The sequence below is a fragment of the Scardinius erythrophthalmus genome (assembly GCF_964197995.2).
Source record: "Scardinius erythrophthalmus genome assembly, chromosome: 11".
Classification (NCBI taxonomy): Eukaryota; Metazoa; Chordata; class Actinopteri; order Cypriniformes; family Leuciscidae; genus Scardinius; species Scardinius erythrophthalmus.
The window spans coordinates 14,389,585-14,413,600 of NC_138231.1; the positions used below are offsets into that span (position 1 = coordinate 14,389,585).

General features: G+C 39.6%; 1 protein-coding gene across 3 annotated transcripts in view; it reads right to left on the reverse strand.

Annotated features, from left to right (window-relative positions):
• fynb (FYN proto-oncogene, Src family tyrosine kinase b) overlaps positions 1–24,016 on the reverse strand; it is a 248,552-nt gene that overhangs the window by 27,472 nt on the left and 197,064 nt on the right. For all 3 annotated transcript variants that reach the window (XM_081378766.1, XM_081378768.1, XM_081378767.1), the window contains exons 4-5: positions 21,591–21,687; positions 19,407–19,505 (exon numbers count right to left, since the gene is read on the reverse strand). In XM_081378766.1, the coding sequence (XP_081234892.1) occupies positions 19,407–19,505; positions 21,591–21,687 (196 nt within the window). The remainder of the gene's footprint in view (positions 1–19,406; positions 19,506–21,590; positions 21,688–24,016) is intronic.

Below are 24,016 nucleotides of genomic sequence, written 5' to 3' on the forward strand. Positions count from 1 at the left end.
GGCAAATGAGTGACAGTGAGGGATCGCTCTAGTTGCGGATCAAAAAACCACTCTTCCGTTCCGATTACCATAACAAATCGATTTGCCCCGCTCAGTGAAACACCCACTGAGAATTCTGTTGATTGTGCCCTAGTAATTGGAGATTCGATCACACGGAACGTGAAAATAGAGACACCAGCCACCATAGTCACATGTTTGCCGGGAGCCAGAGCGCCTGACATCAAAGCAAATTTAAAAGTGCTGGCTAATGCTAATCGTAAATTCTCTAATATCATTATTCATGTCGGCACTAATGATGTTTGACTCCGCCAGTCGGAGATCACCAAAATTAATATTAAAGAGGTGTGTGAACTCGCAAGTACGATGTCAGGCACTGTAATTTGCTCTGGCCCCCTTCCTGTTCGCAGGAGTGATGAAATAGTTAGTAGATTGTGTTCACTGAATTGCTGGCTGTCTAAGTGGTGTCCGCGTAATAATATAGAATTCATAGACAATTGGAAAAGTTTTTGGGGCAAACCTGACCTGTTGAAAAGAGTTGGTATTCATCCCTCCTGGGATGGTGCTGCTCTTCTCTCTAGTAATATGGCACATAGTCTTAGAGCTCAAACATGACAATCTGGGGCTCAGGTCAGGAAGCAGACAGACTGGCTAAACCGACGTCTGCTAGCGGCCTCGCGTCACCCAGGTCAGATAAATCCCATCACATAGAGCCTCTTTCACCTAGCTATCATCATATAGAGACTGTATCTGTTCCCCGAATTTGGAAATCCAATAAACGTTTAAACCCATCTAAGGTTAAAAATGTAATTTATGTTCAACAAATAAAAAACAGCTATAATACAGATGAGCAAATGCTAAAGCTTGGGTTGCTGAATATTCGATCGCTTACTTCAAAAGCACTCATTGTTAATGATATGATTTCAGATAATAACCTAGATATGCTGTGTTTGACAGAAACCTGGCTAAAACCAAACGATTACATTGCTTTAAATGAGTCCACCCCGCAAGATTACTGTTATAAACATGAACCTCGTCTGAAACGCAAAGGGGGTGGTGTTGCTGTAATTTATAGTAATATTTTCAAAACCACTAAGAAATCAAGTTTTAAATATAATTCTTTTGAAGTGTTAGTGCTTAATGTAAAAATATATAGTATAAATGATAAATCACGTTTGAGATTTGTGCTGGCTACTGTATACAGGCCACCTGGGCACCATAAAGACTCAATCAAAGAATTTGCGGATTTTCTATCAGAATTAATATTGACTGCAGATAAAGTACTAATTGTTGGTGATTTTAATATACACATTGATAATGAAAAAGATGCATTGGGTTTGGCATTTAAAGACATTGTAAACTCAATTGGAGTTAGACAACACGTGTCAGGACCTACTCATCGTCGTAATCATACTCTAGATCTAATATTATCACATGGAATAGATGTTGATGCCGTTGAAATTCTGCAGCAGAGCGATGACATCTCAGATCATTATCTAGTCTCGTGTAAATTACATTTAGCCAAGGCTGCAAAGTGTTTCAAATATGTTAGACCTATCACTTCTGCCACTAAAGATTGCTTTATTAATAATCTTCCTGATCAGTTTCATCATCTCAGCATCCCGGACAGCTTAGAAGAACTTGATATTGCAACAGAAACTTTTAACTCTCTCTTTTCCAGCACTTTAGAAACAGTTGCTCCGTTGCGCTTAAAGAAGATTAAAGGTGCCATGTGTCAGAATTGAGGTAAAAATATCCAAAAAATTAGCTACACGCATCAAAAGAATGAGAAGAAATAAGGGCGATGCTGTCATTAAAAAAATGACAAGTTATAGTGCTGCAGAGATATCAACCTGAATTTGCATTAGCATTACTAGCCACGGCCCGACAGGTGTCTTAATACCAGTTTCGGCCATGGGAGGCGGTATGCGGGCAACATAACCACCAGTCAAACATGCAATACACGAATAACTCGCACGGTTTGTGGGTGTACTTGAACCTGATGTCAATCGTGTGGAAAGTAGCTTACAGCCCTAGCCTAGAAATCTAGACGCACCCTAGCGGCAGCAAAATGTATTTTGCAGCCAGGGTAGTCTAGCAACTCTCCATTGACTTTCGGAGCAGTAAAAACCTAAATTGGGTCAGGCCAATCACATCGCGTATAGAGTAGGCGGGGCGGGCTTAACATGATGACGACAGATTTGCGACGGTTCCCTGCAACTTGAAAACAAAAAATGTTTTCAACGAACAGTCTTTCGAATCAGCTTTGGCTGCGACTCTGGAGGACTTGGAGTTAAGTTTCTCTTTGAGAAAAGAGCAAAGAACGGCACTTAAGTCATTCTTAAAAAAGGAAGATGTGTTCGTAGTTTTGCCGGCCAGATTCAAAAGATGAATCTATCAACAAACGTTAGCTCCGCTGTTGGGAAACGCTCTGGTTGGTTGAAGCGCTCCTATTGCGTGCAGAGGGAATTTGAAAGACAGACGTTTATCCCGCCCCTCGGATTGAGCCGTGTCTAAGGAGAGTTGCCAGACCTAACATCTTGATGTAGGTCTGGCTTGCCAGGCTACTACAGCCCACTACTACATTCAAATAAAATCGGATAAAAAAAGGAACAGAACCAGAGTAAACATTGGCACTGCTTTCCATCGCTGGAGACAACTAATGGACATGAAAGAAATGAGGTTCGACTCCGAACTTGCAACATTTCTTTTGGATTGGTAAGTAAGATGCTGTTAGTATTTCGTTAGAAGTTTGTTTTATATGTTTGTGTAGTTTTTTCGGGAAGTTATAACATAGAAATGTATCGAAGGCTGTTTGATAAACGTATATATAAGGTACATAAATATAGTATTGTAATAGTACACATATGTTATATAGCACAATCTCTATAGCTCTTTTTTTCTTGCCAACTACGTGACCTATATTATGTTTATTAAATGTCTTTCCTGAGGTAAATCTGACATAATTGTTCACCAACTGTGTTATTGACCTCTTCACGCTGATAAAAAACACTGATTGGTCGATATTATGTATGAGGAATACATTTTGGTAAGTTGTAGCCTACTGTATCATTCAACAGTGTTTGTGTTTTTTTACTATTAGTACAGATGATCGGTTCACGTGCGCTAGGGATCTGTCGTGTAACATTTACAAGCGCCAAAACGGTATTTATTGTTTGAATTGCGTAATAAAATTGACAGAATCTGAGAGCTGAGATTTTTTTATATCATAACTAACCTGCTCTGTCTAGTCTGTCGGTATCCGTGTCCTCTTTGCTTCGCGATTTTTCTGTGCGTGAGAAAATTGATGTGTGGCGTGAGAGCGTGTGAAAAGTGTCAATTGCGTGTGTCTCACGGTGAATGCGTGAGAGTTGGAAACTCTGGTTACGTTGGCGCTACCTTGGTCAACATCGGCGAATGCTGTCTGTCAAATTAATGTAATTCAAACTAACAATAAAAATTTAATATGAACAAAACGAATATGAACATATTCACTGGTAAAGGTGAAGGGGAGTAGCTTGAAGATGTCATATTCATACTCTAGAGTAGACCAACTCACTTTCTGGAGGTATACTGCCCCCATCTGGTATGGAATGTGGAGTATGAATTTTTTTTTTTTCACACAAGGCACCTTTAAAGAAAATAGTCCAACTCCGTGGTACAACGAGCACACTCAGGCCCTTAAGAGAGCAGCCAGAAAAATGGAACGCAACTGGAAGAAAACAAAACTAGAGGTATTTCACATTTCATGGAAAGAGAGCTCGATTGCATACAGAGAGGCTTTAAAAGCTGCTAGATCTGCTTATTTCTCAACACTATTAGAAGAAAATAAACATAATCCTGGGTATTTATTTGAAACAGTGGCTAAACTAACGAAAAAGAAAGCTTCAAACACAGAAGTTTCCAAGCAGCACAGCAGTAATGACTTTATGAACTTCTTCACTTATAAGATTGATAATATCAGGGACAAAATTATAACTATGCAACCGTCTACTATAGTATCGCATCAGGCAGTGCATTTTAGTGTCCCTGAGGAAAAATTTGATTCATTCGTTGCTATAGGAGAGGAAGAATTTACTAAACTTGTTAAATCATCTAAATCTACAACATGTATGTTAGACCCTATACCGACTAAGCTACTGAAAGAGATGCTTCCAGAGGTCATAGATCCTCTTCTTACTATCATTAATTCGTCTTTGTCTCTAGGATACGTACCAAAAAACTTTAAGCTGGCTATGATTAAACCGCTTGTTAAAAAAAACGCAACTTGATCCTACAGAATTAGTCAATTACAGGCCGATCTCGAATCTGCCTTTTCTGTCAAAGATACTAGAAAAGGCAGTATCTTCCCAACTGTGTTCCTTTCTTGAAAGAAATGATATCTGCGAGGATTTCCAGTCCGGATTTAGACTGTACCATAGTACCGAGACTGCTCTCGTTAGAGTCACAAATGATTTGCTCTTATCATCCGATCGTGGTTGTATCTCTCTATTAGTGTTACTCGATCTTAGTGCTGCATTTGACACCATTGACCACAACATTCTTTTAAATAGACTAGAAAACTATGTTGGCATTAGTGGAATTGCACTAGCATGGTTTAAATCATACTTATCTGACCGTTATCAGTTTGTAGCAGTAAATGAAGAGATGTCTTATCGATCACAAGTTCAGTATGGCGTACCACAAGGCTCAGTACTAGGACCGTTGCTGTTCACTCTGTACATGCTACCATAAGGAGATATCATTAGGAAACATGGAATTAGCTTCCACTGTTATGCCGACGCTACTCAGCTCTATATTTCTTCAAAACCTAACGAAACTTACCAATTCACTAAGTTAACAGAATGCATAGCTGATATAAAAAATTGGATGACTCGTAATTTCATACTTCTAAATTCTGAAAAAACAGAGATTCTAATTATTGGACAAAAAACTTCCTCACGTAATAACCTAGAATACTGTCTAACACTTGATGGCTGCTCTGTCAAGTCTTCGTCGTCGGTTAGGAACCTGGGTGTGCTCTTTGATACCAATCTCTCATTTGAAAGTCACGTGTCTAGTATCTGTAAAACCGCATTTTTTCCATCTTAAAAATATATCTAAATTATGCCATATGCTCTCATTGACAAATGCGGAACAATTAGTTCATGCTTTCATGACCTCAAGGCTAGATTATTGTAATGCTCTACTGGGTGGTTGCCCTGCACGCTTAATAAACAAACTACAGCTAGTTCAAAACGCAGCAGCTCGAGTTCTTACCAGAACCAGGAAGTATGACCATATTAGCCCAGTTCTGTCAAAACTGCATTGACTCCCTATTAAACATCGCATCAATTTAAAAATATTGCTGATTACTTACAAAGCACTAAATGGTTTAGCTCCGCAGTACTTGAGCGAGCTCTTAACGTATTATAGTCCTTCACGTCTATTGCGATCTCAAAATTCCGGCCAGTTGATAATACCTAGAATATCAAAATCGACTGCTGGCGGTAGATCCTTTTCCTATTTAGCACCAAAACTTTGGAACAATCTTCCTAACATTGTCCGGGAAGCAGACACACTCTGTCAGTTCAAAGTTAGACTAAAAACACATCTCTTTGACCTAGCATTCACATAATACATTATAGACTTCAATAATTCAATGTTAGGCTGCATAGATTAGGTCAGCTGGAACCGGGAACACTTCCCATAAATCCTGATGTACTCGTTACATCATGAGAAGAATGGCATCTACGCTAATTTTAGTGTCTTTGTTTATCCCGAGGTTTTCCCGCAGCCTGCCGGATCCAGGCCGTATCCAGATCTGACGAAGGACCTTCACCTGGACCCGATGTCAACGCAGTGCTGAAGTGCCAACTAGTCTCTCCCTATGGAGGATCCCTTTACCACTCTATAGATAAAGTGTCGTCGGGAAAACTCAATTCGCGTATCTACCCCGAATTGATAAAATAAAATAAAATTCTGTATCAAAATTTATAAGGAAACACCATTACTTTGTTTAGGCTTGGTTTGTAGGGAATTCCAAACCTGTGCACATATATTCAAACGCACATAACTATAGAACCAATTCTTAAAGGTGCATTGCGCAAGTCTCTGAGTTTTTGCAGAACTATGCCCCCTCTGGCGACAAGCGAAACTGCAACCAGAGGTGTGCATGCTCATGGACCACACGCACACGCACGCTTGCACGAGCACGAGCTGTTCATAACCAAAGGAGCATCAGCCGCACAAATCTTTTGTTTACAGTCATAATGTCTTCCGAGGTAATAAAGTTATAAATCTGCAAGTCATTTTAAATATGTGAAAGGAAAGGTATTTGAGTAAATTACACACTGTGAGGGGAAAACGGGGGTAATAGAAAACTTCGGTTTTTGTTTCCATCTATCTCCATGTTGAACTGTTTTATGTGTTTACTGTATCCACTTATGATTCGCTGATACGTAGAATGGCGGCGAATACACAAACCTGCCAGACAATACCAGGTGAGCGTGAACGCGCATGACGTCACGCCCAGTCTCAAATTCCGTCCCGAATCCCTCTTATTTATTTTACTGTACAGGATTATAGAGGCAATCGCAGTGATCAGAGAAGGGCTCATTCAGCCCATCAGGCAATTGTTTAAGCATGTATGGGTTAGAAAAACGGGTATTTTTAACATGAAATGTTGCGCAATGCACCTTTAATGCGCATGTGAACGCCATCAGCGTTTATCACAGGTTCGCGTTCAAAGTTTGTGTATAGAGAATGGTGTCGTCTTAGCGGCCCCTAATTTAATAACAAATGATCGTTGCGACGGAAGCGAATCAATCAAAACTAACTTTAGCTGGAAAATAACTTTATTAAAGAACCGCTATAAAGCCGAAACAATCTTACCTTAAATTATATGTTTATCTCTGTAAAGCTGCTTTGAAACAATCTACATTGTTAAAAGCGCTATATAAATGAGGATGACTTGACTTGACTTGGTAATCCATTTGGAGGGAGGGGGGTTGACTACAAGGTTTTTTTTAGAAAAACAAAAAAGAGGGATTGAAAAGAAAACTTAATTTGCTGTCGTTTTTGGTACAATAACTCAAGACGCAGTCACATTTACTGTTACTCAGTGGAATTTCAAAGGCAGAATCCAGCCATTCCAATAGGAATCTATCGGATATAATACATCTAAGATGGCGATTGGTGCATTGGATTTCCTTAGGATAATGTCATGATTATTTGAAATAGATGTTGGCATATTACTGACAGATTTTATTTCCATATGTAAATGAAACACTTTCATGTTTTCTGGACAATTATTTTCTAAAAATTGATCATAACCAACCCAACACTTGTTGGTGTCAATCATTTTGTCAATATACTTCAATTTACTTCAATATACACCAAGTACAGGCATGTGATTGGCTAAGGACAAAAAAGCAGGAAAATATACTAAGTCCTCCAACCAGGATTGGGGGGGGGGGTGGAGTATAAGGTTTTTTTTGTTGTTTTTTTTACACCAAACTTAAACTGCTTAATGTGCAATATCCAACTTGTGTCATGAGTATGACACATAACAACATAAAAAAAATGCAATATTGTGATATATTATTACAATTTAAAATAATTGGTTTTCCATTTATTAGCCTATACTTTAAATTATCATTTTTTTTCTGTGATGCAAAGCTGAACTTTCAGGATCATTACTCCAGTCCTTTAGAAATCATTCTGATATGATGATTCATTATCAAAGTTGGAAACAGTTCTGCTGCTTAATATTTTTTAATAACCTGTGATACTTTTAGGATATTTTGATGAATAAAAAGTAATAAAATTAAAATAAAAATAAAAAAGAAGAAGAATGATTTTTTTTTTTTTTTTTTTCAAAAAATAGAAATCTTTTGTAACAACAATATACACTACTGGTCAGTAATTTGGGTTCAGTAATTTTTTTCTTTTTTGAAATAAATCAATACTTTTATTCAGCAAGGATGTGTTAAATTGATAAAAAGTGATAGTAAAGAAGATTTATATTATTAGAAAATATATATATTTTTTTTGAATAAATGCAGTTCTTTTTAACCTTTGATTCATCAAATATTTTAGGCAGCAGAACTGTTTCCAACACTCATAATAAATCAGAATATTAGAATGATTTCTAAAGGATCATGTGATAGACTGGATGTCACATGTGAAAGACTGGAGTAATGATCCTGAAAATTCAGCTTTGCTTCACAGAAATAAATTATAATTTAAAGTATAATAAATTGAAAACCAATTATTTTAAATTGTAATAATATATCACAATATTAAAAAAAAATCTGTATTTTTGATCAAATAAATGCAGGCTTGATGAGCAGAAGAAACTTCTTTTAAAAACATTAAAAATAGTAATGTTTCCAAACTTTTGGCCTGCACTGTATTCCCCCCAAAACTGCACAACTGTAGGGTAAAACATTAATAAAAAAGTGATAATAGAAAATGCGTCTTAAAACTGACATGATTGTAACAAAATCACACAGTCTGGAGAACTCAGAACAACTGCTAACATTAAGTTTAAGGTAAAAATAACTGCCATGAAATTATAGTATCTTACTCCTATGCAATTAAGTTAGATAAACTGTTCATTCACTACATCACTTTACCTCTGTCTTTATCCCCTTTTATCCTCTTCTCTTCTTTTTGGCACTGTATCTATCGCAGACTATAATGCTCATTTATAATGTGTCATGTAAATTCGGCCATCCGTCACAATCAGGAAACTTTCACCGCGTCTAGAACTGGCGCGAGCTGCCAGGGCCGTTTCTACGTGCCTGTGTTTTAAGCGCCCTCAAAAAAAGCAATGCTGTCTACATTGGATGCGGCGTCGCGCACGCTACACAACAAATTACCAAGCGGCAACATTCTGATCTGAAAAATGAAGCCTACCCGGAAGTGCGAAAAACTGCAATACATCGAAAATCCGCTAGGGGAAGGTCCCAAAAGGGAGCAAATGTCCATAGCCCCCATGTTAAAATGTCCGTTTTCACAGCATAAATTCATGTCTTTACAGGTTGGTCCCATGGACTTTTATTGTATTTTTCGATAGGTTCCAAGTGCCTGACAACGGCGAGGATAGTGATTTTTTTTCAAACTCGTTAGTTTAGATCGTATTTAGATATAAAATGTATGACAATAAGGGCGTGGTTAACTTTGATTGACAGTTTGATTGACAGCTGACAAGGCAGCGCCACGGAGAATGACAACATAAGAAGCGCCATTTTTTAATACAGTTGACATATAATACTACTGTTTCTGTATCATGAAATGTAGTTTTAAGAGTTTTTCAGGCGAGAATGTAGTTGTTTAAAGCTCAAATCTGTGGTTTATTTAAAGATTTATGAAAATTTTATCCAGTTGATCCAGCCGTGACCGGGTGCTCGGCGCGATGTACCCCGCCTGGAACGGTCTTTCATCGGCTTGACGTTCTAAGGTTTGCCGCCAATGCCGCGGACTCTGGCGTCTCTGTAGTGGTTAAACATGAGATTATAATTCATCTTGTGTATATCTAATGGGCGATTTTTGGTCTCGTGAATCTATATTTTTTTCCCCGGGCAATCGTTTTGGCTGAGGGGAAGTTTCATAACTTTATAAGCTATTTAACTTTACCGATGTATGGTTAAACTCGCGCTGACTTTGTATGTTTGATTGAATTGTTTGCTTTATTTGTATAGCTTCTTATACCTTTTACTTATACTTTTATAATGGCTAACATTGATAAAAACTGAAATTTAACAAAAAGAGACTGGGTTGAGTTTTGTCATTTTAATACAACGAAGATGATATGTAATGTTGTTTACTGCAAAATCTGTTGTTTAGTACAAATGCACATATTGCCTGGACCATAAAATGTTTAATATTTTTATATTATATTTAAAATGAAAAGAGGCAGATTTGTGTTATATTTTGTTTTGTTTTTCATAAATAGGCAAACGTTATGTGCCGTTGAATATAATCAATATGCGTTGCCTGAACCACATTTGTGTGGCTATAATGTTTAAGATTTCTTTAAATGAAAACGAAAAGAGTTAGTATGGTGTTTTATAACATATTTCGTTGCCATAGACAGTAAAAAAATAGTTCATTGCCTGAAATATAACCGGAGTAGCAGAGCGAGCTGAGTGACGCGCGCTGCGTTAGAAGGTGGGCGGGGTTAGCATTTCCCAAGATTTTCCAAGATGGCGCCGCCCATACCCCCCATAAACGGCTTCAAACCCGTTCTTCAGAAAGTCTATGGGTGACGTGACAGACGCTTTGTCCATATTTTTTACAGTCTATGCAAATTACCAACAACTGATCGCGCGCGCGCTCTGTTTCTGACGCACTTCAAGCACTGGCTGGGCGGGGAAAGATTGCATCTCCCTGCCATTTGTAACCACGTTGACGTGCCGCCCGGCGTGGCCGCGATTCGCGGCGATTGTGGTTCCGTCCCGGGTTACCATGGTGACGGCTGTGAGATTACCCCCCCCCCCCTTTTTTTTAACAGATCTGCATGATTCACGTAGGTCACATTTTCAGGTTGGAAAATCCGGAATTCCGGATTAATCCGGAAAAATCACATCCCTGCAAGTACTTGGATTTCTGATTGCCGTCTTTCAAATAACATTTAAAGTCCCCCTGTAGTCAATAATGTTATTACCTAAAACTCATCTTTGATCACCAAAATGACATATTTAATGTTTTTTCCATGAAAAAAAAAAAAAAAGTTCATGCCTTAAAATAGCTTGAATGTAACTATACACCCTTGCCTCATTTAGTATACGCGATTCTATATGCAAAAAGATCCACTCGTTGACGATCACACATTGATCTGATTGGTTACAGGGTAGTTTATGACATCAGAAACACCAGCAATTTCAAACTGTGTTTTTGAGACTGTCTTTGGTTTACTGCACTTTTAAAGGAGACATATCATGCTTTTAAATCGTTCCTATTTACATATAAATCATACATTTGTAGTCTATATAAAGCGGAACTGCAATGCTTGGGTCTGAATTCCTCATTATTATAGCTCCACAGGCCCCTTTTCTACCCCTTTTCTGATGTGCGTCTGAGAGCAACTCGTTTTGGTGCGGTCTCTTTAAATACAATTGAGACACTTCATACCCCGCCCCCTCTCCAGGTTGCAGAGGTGACACTCGGTTCAACTCCACCCCGTTCGGCCATTTTTGTAGTTTGATAGCATACGATTATCTAGCGGCACAGAAACTTTTTATTCACACGTTATTAACAAAATGTGAACAACGGAAGACTTGTCCAGCCAGCCTTACATGTTCGAGCCAGAGTCGGAGCCGGAGCGAGATGAAAATGAAGACGACGAACCTGCAGAACAACGTCTTCATATGGATGTATCGCAATGGTGTGTTACTGTATTTACACATGAAACTTTGGTCTTCCGACCTTTTACCACCGTGTCGATTTATTTTGATTAATATGTGCGAGGGAGAGAGAGAGCAAGACAGCGTCTAGTTTGGAGACGGTGTCTTGTTTACACTTTCACCTGGCTCCGAAGAGAGAGAGAGTGTGTGCGCGTGACCGGGTCTCTCTCTCTCTGCTCGTTCTTTCAGTTAAACATGCGCCCTGTCACAAGCGCGGCAGTTCATCTACATTAGACAGTGTAATGAAGCGTGTGGGTTACTACATCCAACAACCAAACATTTTAACTTACCTGTAGCGAATACGACTTTGGGTAAATTTGAATTAGCTCAAGAATATAGGGAATTTTGGAAATATTAATAATTATGACTCATGGTCATAATTCATAAGTCGCATGTACATTTATTTTATCAATTATAGAGATTAACTGGTTCTGTAACTGATCTAATCGTTATTCGTCCAGCGAGTAAAGGTGAGATTATCACAGTTAAGAAGGGTTATCTCTTTACAAACTCCAAGAAAGTTTGATCTCCTGGCCACGGACATCAAACCTTCTGAGTTTATTAATTAAAACTACTGAATGTAGTCTAATATCGAGCTTGTAGCTTAAGATCTTTCGTTTCATTGACTTTAGAATGGTGGGTTTTCAAACACAGAGACAGTGAAAAGTATAAATGGATTTTAATAAATGTGACTAAAGATTATATGAGCTACGAATAGAAACGTACGTAAAAATGCAAACAATAAACACAAACAAACATTTAAACAATAATAACATACGTGATAAGAATAAAATGAAATGAAAGAAAGAAAGAGAGAAATAGAGAGAAGGGAAAAGCTAGTAATTGTTACATACAGAAACCTAAACGACGGACCCCAGAAAAGCAGCTTTTATCAGATAAATATACTTGCACGTCTGTTCTCTGTTTGGTTGATGCTGAAAGCGCGGACGAGGTCCTGTTTCGACTGCGTCTTCCGGTGTCGCGGGAAGCTTGAAAAGGCTCACTGAAATGTAACGTTACCGAGAAAGTTCGTCTTCATCTTCCGTGAAGGAAGAGGCAAATATAACTTAGTTGCAAAGGAACGGCTGCTACGACTCGAACATGTGTTTGTCCGAGGCCTTCCGGGATGTTCCTCGGGGAAGCGTCGCGCCGGTAGAAGAGGAGGAAGGATGAGAGCGAGGTGAGAGAGAGAGAGGTGAGAGAGCCCGCTGTGTTTTGAAGGAGCTCAAGTCACGCCCCCTTGCGTGCGTGACCCAATCGCCTGGGAGGACGTATTGTGGTCATGTCCTTTCATTTGGAAAGGTACACGCCTCTTCTAACTAATGCTGGCGGAATAAACTTCGTTCATAAACGTTTATAAAACTGGTATTAATCAAATAATGCATCCTCTAATATTCTGTGCTAAATATTCAACACCGTTGTGTTCTTCTGAACAAAACAATACCGCGAATGACAATTCTGTTAGTCAACAACACAAAGAAACAGGATTTCTCGTGATTACATGCATATTAAACTGATTACATATCAATAAAGCTTATAGATATCGTATTTCGGGTATAAGTATCATAAGCACAGCAAGAAATACATTTTAAACATTTTAAAAAGGTAATTTTGACCACAAGTGGTCGGGCATGATAAGGAGTCTGTGTTTTGTGTGTGTGTATGCAGAGTCGTGCACACGTGGAACCGCGTGGTGAACTTTGTCCTTCGTTTTCAGTGTGAATATCTTCTTGAGTTGATGAGATTAACTCAGGGGACCTGACCGAGCATCTGCTAACACTGTTGTTTTGTTTTGAGGGGTTAATCAGTACCTTTTGTTTGTTGATTAGATTTGATTGATCAACACAAAGGCAGACCTGATCATCTGCTTTCCGTTACAGTCCCCCCTTGATGAGTTGATAGGGCGTGTATGGGCCTAGTTGACTCATCACGGTAACAATGGTCAGATGGCAGGTGGTTGCTAGGCTGATGACTCAGCTCAAATGAGGTTGAGGGGGGTCGATAGTGTGGGATCCCCCCTTTTCGGGGTTCCAAAGGAAACCGCCGGACACGGCGTTGTGAGCTTGGCTGTGGATGTTCACATTTCGTTGAGGTAATGTGCTCTTTCGACGTTGCTGGGTTTAAGTCGAATGTACACTTTCGGAGTGTGAGTCCTGCTTTGGTAATCAGGACTCGGGGCTGCTCTCTCTCCATGCGATGCCGGATGCCGGATCTGGTGATGTCCGATTGTGGCTGCTTTCTAGCGAACCACCACAGCATCGTGGGTTTGGTGCTGCGGTGTTCAGCACATGATGTGTTCTCGGCACGCCTGACCCCCCTTTGTGCGCTGTGGCCTTACAAGCTGTGGCGCTGTGATGGCACAGGTGCACAATGCGTACAGAAGTCCTGTGAACGCAGCTTGTGCGTGGTGGCAGACAGTTGTCTGAGGCACTGGCTGCCAGTGAGCTCAGATGGCTTGCGAGGGTGGTGGAGGGGTAAGTGGCGGCATAGAAAAAGTCTGTTCTTCAGAGGCCCGCATGACCTTTTAACACAGCGGAGGTAGCGTAAGCAGCTCTGAGGCGTGCAGTGTAGTTGGTAAAGTTTGTTTTTGCTGTGTAGTCACTGCAATCGTGAGGGTGGTTGGTCTGTGTGTGGCGCAGACATTGGTCTGGTTACTCAACTGCAGTTCAGTCCAGGACCTTGAGGCAGCAGGTGTCAGTGTTCGTTTTCTGTGTCTGTGTCAGACGTGGCTGCACTGTCTTCATCTGTTGTGTAAGAAGACTCTGGCTCACCAGTGTTCTGGGGAGAGTGGTTCCAGGTTCGACGGTCTGGGCTTGGAGTTCTGGACGGCTTTGTGTGTGTGCCAGGTCCTCCAGGGCCTCTGTGGCCTGGAGCTGTAGTGCGGCTGTCTTTTGCTGCAGGTCGGCGTTGGTCCTTTCGCTGGCCCGGGCCTTGATGACGAGGTTGAGTGCGAGTTCTCCGAAGATTTTAGCCAGCTGCTCATGGTCGTACTTCTGGGTTGGATCGTAGGTCTCAAACTGGTCCAGGTACTGTGGGTCAGCGGCGTCCTGGGGCAGAACCATTGCTGTCATTTCTCGCAGCCATGTTTCGAGAGTGCGCCAGCGGACTGGGTGACTGGATGAGCTCGACATCTTTGCTTACTGTGGTGAGAGAAGCACAGCACACACAAAAAGAGACAAAATGCAAGTTGGTTTTAGGGTCAAATGAGCTATACTCATACGGGCTAAGCCGTTTATGAGAATTTCGGGGCTAACTGATGCCGACAGTTAGCGGAGCCAATTTCGTGGGTATGGATAAAGCCCACAATAGAGATTTTGACAGGCGGTAGCCTGGGGGTCGTCTAATGACGCCGGCTCTGATCGTTACTCTATTCACTTTCCTGGGGTCTCTCTTAGGTTCTGTCTGTAAGTGAAATGAGAGAAACAAATCACAACAGAAATGGAGAAAAATTAAAATAAAAACAAAGTTGAAGGTAGGGAAGAAAAGGGAAACACAACACAAGGAAGTGAATTGGTCTGCAACGAAATGTCACAAGCAATAACACGGGGAGTGTTATAAAATAAAAATAAAGAGGCCTAAGCCTATAAACACTGACTGAGTTCTGCCAATAGATACACAATAAGGGATTAAGATGTTAGACTTAATGTAAATTAAGGCTTTCTGGTGTCATCAAATTGAGTAAATATGTATGCAGGAGTCCGAGGCAAAGGCTTTACTAAAATAGTGATACAACAAAAGGGAAATTATGATAACTGATGGTGATTTATCAGAATAACCTACCCCCTCCCCCCCTTTGGAGAAAAGAGGGAAGAGAAAAAAAAAGAAAATTATCAATGAAATAAAATGTGAATAACAACACAGGCTTGAGACGCAGGCAGAGGGATAGGCCCCGGCAGTGGGTTTGTGCCACTAGGGTGAGGGCCGTATGTCTTCTCAGTGGTCTTCCCTGGCTGATTAGACACAATTTTGAATTAAAATTCAAACTAGTTTGAATTGAAATTCAGCTAAGCATGCAAGGGGAGGTTCAAAATAATAACAATATGGAAGGAAAGAAAATTAGAATGATGACAGTGATGTATCAATACTGAAATTAATTAAACTGAAATTCAGAATGACTTCCTATAATCCTTACAATAACACTGAAGTTATTAGTATTGATTATAAAAATAATCAAACGAAAAGGGTAGCAATGAGACACTTCAATTGCAGACTGGGGGTTAAACAGATATTGATAAGTCGACCCAAGATGGCCACACGGTGGCGTGCTTCTTCCTAGGTGGACCTATCAATGAACTGAGTGAATCAAATCTAAGTTTTTAATTTGAAAAGTTTTCTTTTTTTCCGAACTTAACTTAAAGTGTGACAGTCAAAAACAGAAAAATGAATTGTCTAACTCCAAATAATATCAGCATAAGCTAAGCTTGAATGCAGTTAAGTATTTGAGAGAGAAAATGAATGCAGAGAGAAAAAGAAATTGAAAGCAGGTATTATCTTATAACGCCACGAGATGGCGTAGTTGCGCTCGCGCAGGCTGACGTCAGTGGGAGGCGACACTCACGCAGGATGACGTCGGTGGGGCGCGCGTGATTTGAGAACTGCCACACACCTAGAGGCTGCCCTCTAGTGTCGGTGACGTGATTCAGCAATTTAGACAGCAGATTTTTTTTATCTGTGGAAATCACGAGTATTTCGCGCTCTGTTGCATGCGGAAAATTACACGAGTTTCATAACATGTGACTAACAGGAATTACACATCTATTTAATTACACATTATATATGAAACGGTTTAAATAAAACAGGCATTAAAACTTCCGTTTTTAATTAATCGAGCTGTGAGTAAACAGGCATTAGACTTCGGTTTACTTACACATTATACATGAAACGGTTTGAATAAACAGGGATTATCTTCTGTTTATTTCAGCTGTGAACAGGATTTTTTTCTTCTGTTTACTTACAGCTATGAACAGGAATTAAACATCTGCTCATTACAGGAACAGGAATTATTGCATCTGCTCCTCTCCCATAAGCATTAATCAAAATAGCACTTTATGATAATGCGTAGGTTTACGAAATTGGATCGCGAGGCCAATTTCTGACCAGGAGCTTATCGTTAACGTATTGTATATAATAAGGCCTATTACGACTGAAAAACTGAGTCACTGCTCAGGTCAGATTTACGTCTTCGTCCTAAAAGAGATCCTTTCGTCTTCATTTAGTCGGTTTAAATCGTATTACATGAACTAACTGTAAAGAGTTTTGCTTCGTCTTTACAGAGACAAATGTAATATCATGAACTGCAGTTTTAGCACTTAACAGTGATTAAAAATGCTTAGACATTTTTGAAACTGTTAATTTGAAGAGCTGAGCTGGCTTTGTGCCTACCGTCAGCTGAGTGAGTTCGCTTTATAGCGACTTACCTCACAATTCAAAACGCGCGTGTAACGTTACAATTATTAATACCAATAATACACATTCACTGAAACTGAATTTTGCCCACCAAATAAAGTTTGAAACTGCCCGCATTCTCCACCAAAATGTAGCGAATACGACTTTGGGTAAATTTGAATTAGCTCAAGAATATAGGGAATTTTGGAAATATTAATAATTATGACTCATGGTCATAATTCATAAGTCGCATGTACATTTATTTTATCAATTATAGAGATTAACTGGTTCTGTAACTGATCTAATCGTTATTCGTCCAGCGAGTAAAGGTGAGATTATCACAGTTAAGAAGGGTTATCTCTTTACAAACTCCAAGAAAGTTTGATCTCCTGGCCACGGACATCAAACCTTCTGAGTTTATTAATTAAAACTACTGAATGTAGTCTAATATCGAGCTTGTAGCTTAAGATCTTTCGTTTCATTGACTTTAGAATGGTGGGTTTTCAAACACAGAGACAGTGAAAAGTATAAATGGATTTTAATAAATGTGACTAAAGATTATATGAGCTACGAATAGAAACGTACGTAAAAATGCAAACAATAAACACAAACAAACATTTAAACAATAATAACATACGTGATAAGAATAAAATGAAATGAAAGAAAGAAAGAGAGAAATAGAGAGAAGGGAAAAGCTAGTAATTGTTACATACAGAAACCTAAACGACGGACCCCAGAAAAGCAGCTTTTATCAGATAAATATACTTGCACGTCTGTTCTCTGTTTGGTTGATGCTGAAAGCGCGGACGAGGTCCTGTTTCGACTGCGTCTTCCGGTGTCGCGGGAAGCTTGAAAAGGCTCACTGAAATGTAACGTTACCGAGAAAGTTCGTCTTCATCTTCCGTGAAGGAAGAGGCAAATATAACTTAGTTGCAAAGGAACGGCTGCTACGACTCGAACATGTGTTTGTCCGAGGCCTTCAGGGATGTTCCTCGGGGAAGCGTCGCGCCGGTAGAAGAGGAGGAAGGATGAGAGCGAGGTGAGAGAGAGAGAGGTGAGAGAGCCCGCTGTGTTTTGAAGGAGCTCAAGTCACGCCCCCTTGCGTGCGTGACCCAATCGCCTGGGAGGACGTATTGTGGTCATGTCCTTTCATTTGGAAAGGTACACGCCTCTTCTAACTAATGCTGGCGGAATAAACTTCGTTCATAAACGTTTATAAAACTGGTATTAATCAAATAATGCATCCTCTAATATTCTGTGCTAAATATTCAACACCGTTGTGTTCTTCTGAACAAAACAATACCGCGAATGACAATTCTGTTAGTCAACAACACAAAGAAACAGGATTTCTCGTGATTACATGCATATTAAACTGATTACATATCAATAAAGCTTATAGATATCGTATTTCGGGTATAAGTATCATAAGCACAGCAAGAAATACATTTTAAACATTTTAAAAAGGTAATTTTGACCACAAGTGGTCGGGCATGATAAGGAGTCTGTGTTTTGTGTGTGTGTATGCAGAGTCGTGCACACGTGGAACCGCGTGGTGAACTTTGTCCTTCGTTTTCAGTGTGAATATCTTCTTGAGTTGATGAGATTAACTCAGGGGACCTGACCGAGCATCTGCTAACACTGTTGTTTTGTTTTGAGGGGTTAATCAGTACCTTTTGTTTGTTGATTAGATTTGATTGATCAACACAAAGGCAGACCTGATCATCTGCTTTCCGTTACATACCCTCTCGTAACTTCTGCGTTCTTTTGGCTTGGACTACAAAATTGCAGCGAGAAATAAAAATGGCGGATTGCTCGAAGTGTTGGGCTGGAAGTCAATGTCCTTATTTGGCAGTTCCGCTGCAAATACTGTGACGTAATAGTTCACAAAACGTCATAGATAACAGAAAAATTGGAACAGGTTGAAAAATAAGGCCAAAACAGAATATAAAGATATCAACGAAGCACCTGAAGAGAATAATTTCAACTTTTCTGTACTTCTTAACACTCCAAATATACAACAAAATGCATTTAAGGGATAAAAAAGTGGATTTAGCATGATATGTCCCCTTTAAGGAGAAAATACTCAGCAATGGTGTTGACATGAATTTGAACATGATTTTGTCTTAAAGCATATTAAAAACACCACATAGAAATATAAATAACATTAAAAACTGATTTTCACCACAGGGGGACTTTAAAATATAATTCTTTTTACTAATATTCGACTGCTCAAATGTACTTAGCATGTGGTGAATTTTAGCTAAAATGCAGTGTTGCTCATTGGTGCCCTTTGAAAGTGCCTAGTTCGCCTATGGCTAGAAACAGCCCTGCCTTTATGCTTCAGATACGGTTGAGCTTGATAAAATGGTAATATATGGGTCAGTTTTTGGGTGTTGTCTTTGTACTTTGTCTCAAACAACAACAACAGCATAAATGTTGCCTAGCGATAACATTCAAGCACCACCCTGCAATGCAACTGTCTCTGGATTAATTTAGAGAGGGCTGAGGTTTGTCAAGCATCTTACTGAGGGGTCTCTGGGTTAAAGTAGGAGTGAACCGAATTACATCACTGTGCCCCCACCCTTAACACAGCCCAGTGTATTTAACACACACACACAAAAATCCAAGACTTACTCCTCAGCCTGGATTGAGTCCACGGGGGCGACGTAATTGCTGGGAATGTAGCCGGTTCCTCCTGTAGTGAGAGAGCGGGCGTCCCACCAATCACCCTCACTGACATAAAGAGACAAAGACAGAAAACACACACACACGTTATCTTCTTGTCATGGTGAGGCTTAAGATTTGTCCATGAATCTGTCCTTCCGTATGTTCATCCATCTGTTCATCCAATTCATCCATTCATCTATCCGTTCATTCATCAATCTTGCAACCATTTATCCATCATCCAGTTTTCAGTACGTTCTTCCATCTAACCATCCATCCATTCAGGCATTCATTCAGTCATACTACAATGTCAAACTCAACACACACTATACTTCTACCTCTTCAAACAGAAACAGGTTGTTGTGTGAAAGACTGAAAGGCCAGATGCAGGTACCACTAATGTTTCTGTGGAGGAGAGAGAGACTGTGTGTGTTTTCCTTGAATATTTACAATGATCCCTTTATCACAGTGTCTGTCATTGCCTCACATCTATCCCCTTCAAACCTTTCAAAGCAAATTCAGCACATCCACAACACACACACACACACACGCACGCACACACACACACACACAATCTGGAAAACGATCTGCTTTCAGCATGGTCTGTAATTCTGTGAACGTCCCATTTATTCGATAACATCCTACTCTCTCTTTAACATGCCCTTCATGTAATACCCCTCTCCAATAACCAATATCTTCCTCTCTCAAATAGCCTGTGCTCTTCATACAAAACATAATTTCCAAGAAAAGCCTCTCTCATCTCTCGCAATCATTGTGTCCACTTCACCACACACACACACACACACACACACACACACACACACACACACACACACACACACACACACACACACACACACACACACACACTGTCTGGTTTACTATCTTTGTGGGGACTCTCCATAGACGTAATGGTTTTTATACTGTACACACTGTATATTCTGTCCCCTTACACTAACCCTACCCCTAAACCTACCCATCACAGAAAACTTTCTGCATTTTTACATTTCCAAAAAAACTAATTCTGCATGATTTATAAGCTTGTTTACCCATGGGGACCTCAATTTAGGTCCCCACTGTAACACGAGTCCCCATGAGTCTGTGTGCATTCAGGTTGAAGTCCCCACCGGGATAGAAAAACAGGTACACACACACACACACACACACACACACACACACACACACACACACACACACACACACACACACACACACACACACACACACACACAACACACACACTTATTATAGTAATAGCATGGCATGAGAAGACCTGCTGTACTAAGCAGTGCAGGTTACATTACCGCCAGCAGATGGCGCTCTACTATAAAACATTTTGGCAATGTACACAATGCAAAACAGGCTTACTACTACTTACTAACTTGCTTGCAACCTACCTTTGAATTCAACTACACAAAATTCATTTAACTGTTGTAAGTGTAGTTTTAATATATTATGAATGCAATATGGCTAAGTCAAGTGCAAAATGTCCATTTCTGTGGTATAAAGTTTATAAAGTGTGCAAAAAAAAAAAAAAAAAATAGTGTGAAGAGCACAGGAATCAAGTACTGTTTTCCCACAATGCAACACACTCAGCTTTACCTTTCCTGTCCAGTGTGTTTGTAACGGTCACTTTGTGTTTTTGGGTTAATATGGGGTGAAATGGGAACTGCGCATGTGCGTAGAGCGTCAGATGTAGGTTTGACGGGTGATGAGAGGAGATAACCGCTCTACCGCTACTCTTTCTTTTATTTCCTTTTTATATTTTGTGACCAGAGTTGGATGTTTGTTTGTATGTTACTTTTTCTCACTCGATCCCCATGTATGCGGACGAGTGTGACGTTTAGGTAATTGTATTTAACACGGGGAAGATACGCAATCTCTAGTCTCTCGTGCATCTTTTCCTCCGACACCTATTGTTTTTTTTTATCTTTCTGGGCCACATCCCAACTTTGCGTTACATGTTGAATAACAGTGAATTAATAACTGTAATATCAGCCATGATTTTTAAAATCCATGTTACAACTTATTACTTGATTGGCTGCAGTGCCAATAACAACATGTATATCCTACATGACAACTGTAATATGGTTAATGCACATACATTGTGATAAGGTCATGTGACATAGCTTATGTTTCAGGTCTTTGACTTACGTGCTGTTGATGATTTGAAACTTTTCTCCTTTCCTGAAGCTGAGATCATCTTCAGTACGAGCCTCATAATCATAGAGAGCAACAAATAGAGTCACACCTGAGAGAGAGTGGGAGAGAGAGCACATCAGCACCATGAGGATTAAGAATAAATTAAAGCATACTTTATATCCTGGAAATGGACAACAACAGTGCAACGTGAGCACTGGAAAAGAAAAAGCCATTTTGGTCTGCGGAGGCTTTCAGACAGATCGAATGACATTCAAGACCTGCAATTAGGGCCTTTCAGGAGCCATTTCAGGAGTCAAGACTGTTTCAGCTGATTCAAGACCACCAGTCCAGAACAGTATACACACACACAGACCTACACACACACTAATGATGTCTGGTCTAAAGGAAGCTGAAAGCCACACCTCTCCCGATGGGATATTATAAACAAAGCTGTGTGGGATCGGGATGGGGAACATTTGTCTGGTCTGGCAATGCAAAGTCGTCTCCACTATTGTCATTTTGATTTCACTTTTGCCTGTAACTGTCTTTGCCTCAAATGATTCCCACAAGATTTAAGAAATTTGGTCATGACATGGAACCAGAGTAATGGGACACAAGCAAACCAAACCCTTCATTAGATGGAACCCAAACCTAAAATCTGTCATTAAGCACATACTCAGTAAGACAGGAATGTAAAACAATCAACCTCAACGGGCTCACATTCAACACTTAGCTGTCTGAGACCATAAGCCATAAGTGATGGTGATGATCCATCTTTATACATCTTTGTAATCTCATAACCAATCAGAGGTCACACTAGATTTGAAAGGATAAGCGGAATGTTATTTTGGTATTTATTTTATTGACAAGTTTTTTAATGTGTCCCATCCCAACTTGTAGTTTCAATAGGAAATATATCAGCACACACTCTTAAAAATAAAGGTTTAATTTTTTTAGCAATTTAATCGAACAGTGGACAGTTCTTAAAGCCCCCTTGTGGTGAAAATCAAGTTTTTAATGTTGTTTATATGTCTATTTGGTGTTTTTAATATGCTTTAAGACAAACCATGTGCAAATTCATAAGTTATTTTTCTCCTTAAAACTCCAGTGAACCAAAAACAGTCTCAAAAACGCAGTTTGAAATCGCTGGTGTTTCTGACGTCACAAACTACCTTGTAACCATTTAGGTCAATGAGCTGATGGGCTTTAGCATATCATTAACTGTGGAACAGGGGAGTCTCAAGAGAAGCCAGGTTATCCCAGTATATTTTTCTGTTAATATGAAAAATCTGGTACATTTATCAATATAGCGGGTGAATGATGTATATGGGCCATCCTACAGAATTGGTTCAACGTCAGAGTTGGAAACGTCTTTTTCCATAAATTTTGTATGTATGCAAATTGTATAATATCCAAGGTAAACATTTCTAGTAATTGTGCAGTTAACTATCATATTGTATTTTCAGAAAGTTCTCTCCCCAAATTTGTCACTACTGAAACACAATAATTAATAATTTAATAAGTCTTATATTGACCTATTAAATCTGAAAGATTAAAGGGTTAATTCACCCAAAAATGGAAATTCTGTCAGTAATTACTCACCCTCATGTTGTTCCAACCCCATAAGACCTTCGTTCATCTTCGAAACACAAATTATGATATTTTTTATTAAATCTGACAGCTGGATCACTCCTCCATAGGCTTCTAAGGCATTATAACTTGCTGGCCCAGAAAATATATTAAAGACATCATCAATATAGTCCAAGTGACTACAGTGGCTCAATCTTAAGTTTATAAAGCGACGAGAATACTTTTTGTGCGCAAAAAAAATAAAAAAAATAACGACTTTATTCCACTATTCATTTCCTTCTCTCTGTGCCTCGAGTTTTTTCACGTAGTATAACAGTGCAGCGCTTCTGTATTGCACGTCACACGCATCACACACATGACCATCGTCGGCCAATAGTGAGCCTACGTGGTGACGTGCAACACAGAAGCGCTGCGCTGTTATACTACGTGAAAAAACTCGAGGCCCAGAGAGAAGGAAATGAATAGTGGAATAAAGTCGGTATTTTTGTTTTGTTTTTTTGTGCACAAAAAGTATTCTCGTCGCTTTATAAACTTAAGATTGAGCCACTGTAGTCACTTGGACTATATTAACGATGTTTTAATACATTTTCTGGGCCAGCAAGTTATAATGCCTTAGAAGCCTATGGAGGAGTGATCCAGCTCTCAGATTTGATCAAAAAAATATCTTAATTTGTGTTCCGAAGATGAACGAAGGTCTTATGGGGTTGGAACAACATGAGGGTGAGTAATTACTGGCAGAATTTTCATTTCTGGGTGAACTAACCCTTTAAGGGTCTGGCATTGAGTAATGAAAATCGCCCAACTCGAGGGACGGTACCAAGCATGCATTTGAAAATCTCACTACACGC